The sequence below is a fragment of the Scophthalmus maximus genome, chromosome 3 (assembly GCF_022379125.1).
Source record: "Scophthalmus maximus strain ysfricsl-2021 chromosome 3, ASM2237912v1, whole genome shotgun sequence".
In the NCBI taxonomy this organism is placed as follows: domain Eukaryota; kingdom Metazoa; phylum Chordata; class Actinopteri; order Pleuronectiformes; family Scophthalmidae; genus Scophthalmus; species Scophthalmus maximus.
Window position 1 is genome coordinate 2,904,654 of NC_061517.1, and position 10,347 is coordinate 2,915,000.

Consider the following 10,347-nt stretch of genomic DNA (forward strand, 5'->3'; position numbering starts at 1 on the left):
TCCCAAAGCAGTAAACCTGGGGGGAAAACTGAACTGAACTGTTCCAACGCCACCAACTTGAACGTGTCCAGAGAGTCTGTCGGCTTACGATCCACCCGGAGCCAATCAAACTACAGTAGAGCCTCAGATTTAAGTGCAGACTCGATCGCTCGTTCGAAGTTAAGTTCTTGATTTCAGAACTTGAGAGTCACATTAATCACTTCCCTGATCACCACGTAGCTGTAAACCATTTGTAATATGGTCAAATATCGCAAGTATCAATAATATACCCTTTATCCATCCTTAAAAAACGAAAAAATTGGTCTAAAACCGAGAACTCGAAGCCATTTTTGCCTATTTGATAAATGTTTATGTTCAGGAATGATTGTTGCACCTTTGGGGTAGAAACTTTTTTATGCTCGAATAAGCTCATTGTCAGTCGCTTTGGACATAATCGTCAGCTACGCGAATGTCACGTAATGAAAGATGAGTGAATGAATGTCAAGAAAGAGCGTTTCCATGAGATCTTTCAAAGTCCAAACACAGGATGTGCACTGTGCCCTTGTGTTTCCATAGTAACGTCCTGCGTTTATCTGCGGCTATAGAGAGAAATACAGAAAAACAAATGATGGTTATGAACATGCAGCATGTTGACTGAAGAACGGCTGTATTCCATATGTTTGTCTAAAATATTTCTTTTTCGTCCCATAACAAGGACATTTGTGCGTTTACAGCAGCAAAGTGTGGCAGAAAATAGGGATCTATATCAATATAAATATACATTATAAAAACTATAATGTACTGAACTTTAACAGACAGGTCACAGGTTTTTACATGTGTCAGTTTAACCAGATTTAAAAAAATACTAGAATCTTTTTTCTCTCTCGTTGTCCCTGTAAATTTCCACATTGGTGTGTCCCATCCGGCACATCCAGCCCTGCTGAGTAAAGCCTTGTGTTTTTCTTAAAGGTCACACAGGAAGACGGGAAGGTGGCGGCGAGAGAGGAGAGGAAGGACGCGTCCCCGCCGCCGCCTCACGTCATCACGTTCTCCGGGTCCGGCCGGAACGGCTCCAAGGGCCTGAGGAGGCAGAAGAGGGACTGGGTGATCCCACCGATCAACGTGGCGGAGAACTCCCGCGGACCGTTCCCTCAGATGCTCGTCAGCGTGAGTGATGGATGATGACGGGCTGATTCGTTCTGAATGTTTCTGATGTAATCATAGCCAGGAAGTGTTTTTTTTTTTTTCTGTTTCTGTCCTCTAAAATGTCTGACATTGACTATAGGGACTTGTATCTGAGCACATTTTGTCACATTCTAAGCTAGATTTGGTATGTCACAAATGCAGAAAACCAATTACTGTCAAATATCCAAATGTGAGCAAAAAAAAGAGTAAACTTCCGGCGCAGCAGAGGCAGCTCATCCATGAGAGGACGGCAGATGTGTCGGCGGACAGCTAGTGTTAGCGTTAGCAGTTAGCATCCAAGAGAGGACGGCAGGTGTGTCGGCAGACAGTTAGCGTTAGCAGTTAGCAGCCACGAGAGAACAGCAGGTGTGTCGGCAGACAGTTAGCATTAGCGTTAGCAGCTAGCGTCCACAAGATTGTGGCAGGTGTGTCAGCAGACAGTTAGCATTAGCATTAGCAGTTGGTGAAAGTTGTATGGCTGAATCTCTCCGACGTTGCCGCTAGCCATCTTGTTGCACACATCCTTCAACCGGTCAACCTAGCTTGAGCAGCTGTGGTGGGCGGGGCCTTTGTTATTTGCATATCATGAATATTCATAGTTTCAGAATTCCTCAATGAGGAAGAGAGAGTGGATGGTTTCCAGCCCCATTTCAGAGTTTTTTTTAAATTATTTATTTTTTGGAAAAGAATGTTAAACAAAATATTAGGCAAAGCAGGTTATTTTTATATACTTTAAAACCTGACTGGATGGGCTCTTTAAGGTGTATAAACAGCCCTGATTGGCCCCGGAGACGTTTTTCCCTTCATGCGCCAGGCTCCGGCGTGAAGTCTGAGACGTCCAGTGGCTTCACAGAGAAACACACGATTATCTCCCCCTGCTCTTTGTTGCATCCCCGTCTTTTCCTTAATAAGGCCATTTTCAGAAAGGTTGCCCGGAGTTCAAATCCCGTTTTTACTGCTGCTCCATAACAATACAATTTGCCACAGGATCTTTACTGAAGCCGTAACTCCTGAGCTCCTCCTGTGACACGGAAGCAGAAAAGTATGAAAAGCTTCTATTCTCTCCCGCTCCAAAGAGCAGGACGGTGGCTCGTACGTCTGTGCCACGGCGAGGACGTAAAACGGACATAAATCAGAGGAAACAACGTGACTGTAGCCTCGTCCTGCATGTGAGGCCTTGCAAAAATGGTAAATGGTATAATGGACGATATTAATAAAGCTCTTTTCTGGTTTTATTGACCAATCAAAGCGCTTTACAAGTCACATTCATACAAGTGTCTTTCCCAAGGACACGTCGGCATGCGGACTATAGGGGAAGCTGAGATCGAACCGACAAACTTCGCCCGGAAGTATTTGGCCGGCAGCCATGATAAGAGCTGTTCGGATTCTCTAAACGCTTAGGCAAGGTGCTTCAATGCTTCCTCTCCTATCTCCTTTAGCAGAGGGTACACTGGACCTTCCTGTGCGAAAGGAAAGGCGAAACAGACGCCCCACAATTCATTGCGGCGGCGATATTTAACGTGACGCGCCATGCACGTATGTAAACACAGTGGAAGAAGAAGAAGAAGACTATGAATATGACCCAGAAGAGACACACGTCATCATGTCAGTTACTGTTACATACGAATCATAACATCTGATGTCACACGGTGACGTAGTTTAGTGGAAGTGGAGTCGGATTCTCTGAGCGGCGCTGTCGCGTTTCCTAAGTCCTATGACCTTTCCTTGACCCCTTTCCACTGAGGTCAAGTAGAAGATAGGCCGATCCCAATCCACCCCATGTCTACAGAGGTGGTGTTAACTAACACCGGAGCTGCCGGTGCTGATCATTATTCACCGAACTCCTTCCCATTTAGCCTTCAACATCGCAATGCGGCAACAACAACAACAACAACAACAACAACACGGCAAATTTCTTTTTCGACACAACTGCCAGTTTTAATTTGCACAGACATAACTAGAACACGGGGGAAAGGGCGAGAGGTCGAGGCCGCCGCGGGACAAAAAAAAAGAGAAAAACGCGGCGAGTAAAGGTTTCAAATGTAAATGTGTTGTTAACATTCCGAGGTTCCTGTCAGAGCTGAATGTGCAGTTCGTCTCTCTCCCGTAGCAAAAGCTCCCGACTCGGAGCCCGTGCTGTTTTTTTTATGCCGTTATTCATCAGAAAGCATCATTCCGGGAGACGGCTGCTTCTCCTCCTCGCTCCTCCTTCATCTGGAATATGTAGCCATCAGCTCTTTCTTTCCCTGTTTACAAAACTCTCGCCGTTTATCTCTTTTGGGCTCTTCAATTGTGCATCAGAAGCAGTTATTTTGTTTGGGCCTTTTTTATTTATTTAATTTTCCTCTTTTTTATTCCTTTGTTCATGCTCTTTGTTTTTCAGCCGGATTGCACCCAATCCCCTCGGGGGGGGGGGGGGGGGGGGGGGGGGGGGGGGGGGGGGGGGCTGCGGAGCTGCTTGAGGGAGAAAACAAAATGTATTTTCATTTTTTTTTTTTGTGAAACAGAAACATGGAGTCAAAGGGAGAAGAATCGGTAAGTCTTTGTGTTTTTGCGCGGGGGTTGGAGACAGTGCGTCTTCAGCTGGAAGTGTAAATCCCACCAGCCTGTAATCCCGGTGAGCCCCCTTCAGAAGTGCGACCGCCCGGCCGTGAACCGGGGCGGGGGGGGGGGGGGGGGGGGGGGGGGGCGGACAGTTCTGCTGCGTCCGCGAGCTGCTCAGAACCAGAGAGAGAGAGAGAGGCGAGCTATCAAAGGAGCGTTTGGGAGTTTTCATTGTGCAGCCGAACAAGAACGATCCACTTTGCGCAGCAAATGGCACGTCAGGGGCCCGGGCGCAATCGCTGAGAATGAATGCGTGCGGAGGGCGAGGAGAAGTGATGCGCGCTGATGCCTCGGCCGGTCTCTCAGGTTCCCCGTCTCTCTCTTTAATGATGACTGCGGGGCAGGCAGGCGGGCGGGCAGGGCCGCGCGGAGAACCAGCCCTTTTTAACGAGGAGACTCTCTGCTCGGGGGGCGGTGCGGAGGATTTCTCCTCACTTATTGTTTGTTTGGTCCACTTTTATAACCTCGCTGGTCTGTTGGGAGGATCGAGGCCTGCGTGCATCCGTCTCTATCTCCTCGGACAGCAACCCAGCGAACAAGGAAATGTTGATGTGAATTTGAATGCTTGTTGGGAGCAGTGTTTTGTTGTGCTGCGTGATGTCAGTCCCCTGTCACCCGGCGCAGAGATGAGTGACGCGCAGGCAGCGGCGGCCACTTCCCTCGCCCATCCCTCCGCGCGTCTCTCCCCGGGCCCCCGACCAAGTTGCCCGTCAGCGGCGGGACAGGCGGGCTGACAGCGGCCCTCACCTGCATCAGCGCTGTCGCGCGCAGCCGCCACACGGCTCCGCGGGGAAGAGGCGTCGACTGCTCCGGTAAAAAGTCTTGGCAGAACTCTGCTCCCCCGTCGCTCTCTCAGGCCTCGCGGTGAAACCTTTATTGACTGCCGTTTATTAATAGCGGCGCTGGAATGATCGCTCCGGCGACGTCTGACCCGTTTTTCCCCCACCGCACATCGAGGTGCAACACGAAGCCTTTTTTCAACTCGCCGTACTGCGACGTGGCATCGTGCGAGCCAGACTGCTTTCAGCGCCGCTGTGCGTCTGCGCAACTGATGGGTACGTGAGTGATACGTAACCTTTTGACGGTAAAAAAATGTAAAAAGACAACTGGGACATTATTGCAGAGGAAAAAACGAAGGGGAAGAAGAGATCCAGGAGAGCGGCGAGTCATTCTTCACAACAAACAGGTGATCCCGCTCGTCCCTCTCTCTCTCTCTCTCTCTCTCTCTCTCTCTCCCGCGGCCTAAACAGCCGTCGATGGCGTGTGAGGCACATTGATTTCTCACGGAGGCTTTTCGAAAACCTCACATTGATCCGCGCACTTCTCCTGCGGCTCAGACACATCGATTCCTTTCTTCCTTTCTTTGCTCGGGTAAATAAAGACTCGACGTTACCCCCCTCCCCTCCTCCTCCTCCTCCTCCCCCCCGTTAGAGCAGCCGTCAGCAGAAAAATGAACAATACCCCGATGGGGAAAAAAACAATTTAGGTTTGAATAAATGTTTGTGCCTGTAGAGCGTCATCGTCCTGTTCGCCGACTCCGGGTCTGTGAGAAAACTGAGAGATGTGCTTTTGACCTGTCGAGGGGGGGAACGCGCTACTCCAGGTCTCACCGGTCGACACATTACATTTTCTACGCGTATTGACATTAATAACATGATTAATAACGCGCTCTGTGGAGGTTTCAGCGGAGGACCACTGTACACGAAGCTCAGCCGGAGCTTCAGATTCAATTAAGATTCAATCGACAGATTTCCGTGATTAATATCGATATAATACGGAAACTGTCACTTATATAGTATTTTTTTAAGACAGTTAATAGTAACAGTCAAAGTGGTTCTTTCAGGTGCGAACAGCTGACGTGTATCGAGATATTAACCATCAGCCGCTTCCTCGTCATCAATTTGCTGCTAATTGTTCACTTATTGCATTTTCATCCCCCCTTCACTCCTCATTTCCACTCTTCTCTTCATTCAATGACACGTTGGTTTTGTCCAACAGATATTTTATCCGGCGCAAGAGGATATTAATAACGTGGGAACAATCCCTGCAACTTCGGCTAAACTGTGGTTTTAGTGGACGATGTGTCGTTGGCGGGAGGAATTGTTTTTCTTCGGGCTGCAGCTGTCTGTCCTTGAGACGCAGAGGTTTACATATTCTGATAAACCAAAAAAGTGCGGCTGCATTTTTCAATAATCGCAGGAGATTATATTCCACGGGATCGTCCGCAGAGGGAACCGGCAGCGGTGAGAGCGAAATGCCAGAATAAAAGAAAACGGCTACTCGTCTAAAGCCCCTTCATCGACCGACGTGAAGAGAAAGAGTGGGGTTTTTTTTTATTGGATATCGACGAGCCGTTTGTATCCGTATCCGTTGTGTTGTGGGTTTATTTACTTCCTGGTTGCGGCCTCGGAGGCGGCGTGTTGAGCCGCTTGCATCTGATTTGTGCTGCAGTTCATTTTTTTTGTAGCTTCTACGTCTTTGTCCATTGAGCTTGTTGCCCCGTGGTGTCTGCTTTCTCCTCACCATACGTTTACTGATGATGCATGGTAAATGTTTAATGGGTGCAAAGAGGCTGATTGAGAACAAGGGCAAAGCAACAAGAGAGAAGAGGGAAAAAGAGCAACGAGAGATGGGGGAGAATGTGGAGCTCGACCGGGATTAGAGACACGCCTGTGTTTGTGTTTAGGTCCGATAGACGTCTGCAGCCTGCGCCCCCCCCCAGCAGCGTTGCTCCGGCTCCACGTCTGCCCCTCCATCCTTTTCCACTGCTGACACACACACACACACACACACACACACACACACACACACTTAGTAACAAACAAACATACGTATTCACAGACGGCTGCAGAGGGAAGTGACTTGTGTCGGCACCAAAGGGCCCGGCGAGGGGGCACGTGCTGCGTCGTCGCCTCGCTCTTTTGTTTCGAGGGATTTTTCTGGGGTTTGGTCTCGTTTCTGCTTCATCCCCGAACAAAGAGGAGAGAGAAAAAAGCCAAGCTCGGAAAAAATAGGACTCCATCGTCTCTGTGCGTGTGTGTGCGTGAGTGTGTGTGTGCGTGTGTGTGTGTGCGTGAGTGTGTGTGTGTGTGTGCGTGAGTGTGTGTGTGTGTGCGTGTGTGTGTGTGTGTGTGTGCGTGAGTGTGTGTGTGTGTGTGCGTGAGTGTGTGTGTGTGTGTGTGTGTGTGTGTGTGTGTGTGTGTGTGTGCGTGAGTGTGTGCGTGTTCGTGTGCGTGTGTGTATGAGTGTGTGTGAGTGTGAGTGTGTGTGTGTGTGTGTGCATGTGTACGTGTGTGTGTGTGTGTGTGTGAGTGTGTGTGTGTGAGTGTGAGTGTGAGTGTGTGTGTCTGTGTGAGTGTGTGAGTGTGAGTGTGTGCGCGTGTGTGTGAGTGCGTGTGCATGTGTGCATGTGTGCGTGTGTGTGTGTGTGTGTGTGTGTGTGTGTGTGTGTGTGAGTGTGTGTGTCTGTGTCTGTGTGTGTGTGCGTGTGTGTGTGTGTAGACCGCAGGACGGTGAAACGCAGGGAGGGCGAGTATTTAAGGATCACAGTCCCATCCCAGAGCTCGCTCCCTTGGAAACCGCTCCGCTTGCCCATATGGAACCTTTTATGAATGTGGAGCTGCAGCTCGCCGCTAAATAAATTCCAGTCTGTGAAAACACTTTAAATTTGAGTCTGTCTCTCACACACACACACACACACACACACACACGAGCTGTGTCGGCGACGTGCCCCGCTGTATATGTATTTAAGAGTATTTTGTTCAGGGCTGTGTTTTGTCTGGCATTCTTGCGACGTCCTTTCTTGGCAGGCGTACGTCTTCAACACACACACACACACACACACACACACACACACACACACACACTTCACACACCAACACACACACTAGGAGCCAGGGGAAGTAAATAAATGGAACGATAAACGTCTGTCAGGAGCGGATGGACCTCCTGTAACGAAGGAAGAGCGAGGAAGAGGAAGAAGAAGAAGAAGAGGAGGAGGAGGAGGAGGAGAGAGACCTCGGTTCACGTCAGCACTTTAGTGCCTCTTTGTTTTTGCTCAGTCAAACATCTCGGCCACCTTCAAACTCCTCTTGTTTGATTTCACTTCCACAAGAATTCACACAGAGTCGTTCCCTTTCAAACCGCCCCGAGTAGTTTTTTTTTTGTTTTTTTTTTAAATTCCAGCTGACGGTTTGGAAATCCGCCGGCTCACACTGTACAGTTTGACATTTTGCAGATCTGCCTGTCGTCTCTTTGGATCAACGTTGACTTTGCGCGCAGCCGATCATCAGCCGACGCCTCGGCGGCAGCAGCCGGTCGACGCCCTCGACTTCTGAGTGAAATACCCTCGACGACAGCAAGACGACACCTCGTGCCGTTATTCATAAAACCCCCACAGGATGAATCATAATGGTTGTTTTTTTTTTAATGATGCCTCACTTGTCTCTTTGGTGCAAAGCAGCAGGTTGACTTTTTCTTTTTGGTGGGGGGCGGGGCGGGTGGGGGGGGGGGATGCTCAGCAGCTGTCATTCATCTGAAGAGCTGAATCCGATCGCCCCCCGCTCGTATATCCGCTCCGGTCGTTCGCGGATTCAACCCGAAGTATATCCACACGTAATGACCTCCCATTTATTTTTCTAAAAATAAAAAAATGTCTGCTCTTGTGACAGCTCGGGACGGAGCCTTTCGAGAGGGAGTGGAGAGTGCTTTGCATTGTTCCTCCCGCTTAATGGAGTCTCTGTGATGGAGACGCACGCTCTCGCCGCCGCCGCCGCCCGTCCGCTCTGACAGGTCAGACGGTTAATAAAACATTCCCGCCATTTTCTGAATAGTGCGAGACGCGGGTATTTAGGTGGAAGAGGTGAGCATTAATATCTCACGCGAGGAGTCGGTTGAGGGCATTCATGAAATATGGAGGGAGGAGCCCGGTGTGTCTTTCCTGACAGTCCCATTTTCTGCAGCTTAGTTCCAGGTTCTGGTTTTCTGAAGGGGCCACTACTTTCCAAAGAGCCACGCCCCCTTTTTCTTGACACGTGACATAAAACTGTCCATCCATCGTCTGCCGCTTTATCCATTTAAGGGTCATGCGGGGGGGCTGGCGCCAATCCCAGCTGACATTGGGCGAGAGGCGGGGTTCACCCTGGACAGGTCGCCAGCCTATCACAGGGCCACATACAGAGACGGACAACCAGTCACACCTACGGTCAATTTAGACTCTCCAATGAACCTGACCCCATTCTGCATGTCTCTGGACTGTGGGAGGAAGCCGGAGAACCCGGAGAGAACCCACGCACACACGGGGAGAACAGAACCTTCTTGCTGTGAGGTGAAGGTGCTAACCGCTACGCCACCGTGCAGCCCCGCATAAAACTGTGTGAACTGCAATTTCCTTTTCCTCTCAGGAAATTAGTCTGATCGATATAATTGCATCTATCAGCCCCAGGAAACAGGAGTCCGCTCCTGGTATTGATGACTACAGTACAGTTTATCTATTTGTCAGCAGCTGGGGGGGGGGCTATGTTTGTTTCCTCCTGGTGTTCGCGAGGCGCGACTGAAATGTGATTTCCGCGGTTTAAGGTCTCACTATTTCTGAAATTAGTGGCGTGAAATCCGCGGCGAACGACTTCGCCGGACAAACTCGGCACGGAGGAAAACATCCGGTGACTTCACAGTAACAGAACTCCAGCCTCCCACACACTCGTACACACTGACACACACACACACACACACACATCCCTCTCTGATAGGACAGGCTGCGCCAGGCGGCCCCCCGGGTTCAGTCGGTGTTAAATTAAACAGTAAATCATCTCACCAAAAGACACAAGAGTTATGTGCGAGTCAAGGGCAACAGTTCTGGGCTCCTTAGCGGGAGATGAGCGGGACTTTATGAAGGAGATAAATAACCGCTTAACAAACAGCCCCCGTCCGGGGGCGGGGCCCCAGAGGTCGGCCCCGGCGACCCTGCGGAGCGGCGGGATGAAGGGGAGCCAAGAATCTGTTCCTTGCAAGACATGAAAAAATAATGTGCAGTGAAATTGGCGAGGACGATATGCGGCCGGGGGACTCTGGGAGGCGATGAAGTGAGGGGCCGCGGGTGGCGGCGGTGGTACGTGGGGGGGGGTGACGCGAGACAAGGTCGCCGGGACAGAGAGGACGGGCTGACAGACTGACAGACACACAAAGGAGACGTGCAGACGTCCCGTCGGGTAAAACTCTGCCTGAGAGACACCGAGTCAACATCGAGCAACGGCGTCTGGAGGAAATGGAAGAGAAGAGTAATTGCGAGGGGACGGGGGGACGGGGGGGACGGGGGGGGGGGTCTCTGGGCGTGTGATTGAATCGAGGCACTTGAATGCAAGTCATCCGATGTAAATCCTCATCTCATGCGCTTGTATTTTTCTTCCATTTCCCCCTCTCTTCACTTTCTTTCTTTCTGTCCTTCCTTCCTGGAGGTAAAAAATGTGAGGGGGGGGGGGGGGGGGGGGGGGGGGGGGCGTTTATCCTCAGCTAAACTGTGGAGCACCAAATGAAAAGTTCCCAGTGTTTTATAACACATCGGTTTCCTCCATCGCGAGCATC

At 50.3% G+C, this 10,347-nt stretch overlaps 1 protein-coding gene across 2 annotated transcripts in view; it reads left to right on the top strand.

The window, feature by feature from the left end:
* The window catches only part of LOC118316962 (cadherin-4-like), a 192,925-nt gene that overhangs the window by 144,405 nt on the left and 38,173 nt on the right, over positions 1–10,347 (top strand). For both annotated transcript variants that reach the window (XM_035645296.2, XM_035645294.2), the window contains one exon: positions 949–1,146. In XM_035645296.2, the coding sequence (XP_035501189.2) occupies positions 949–1,146 (198 nt within the window). The remainder of the gene's footprint in view (positions 1–948; positions 1,147–10,347) is intronic.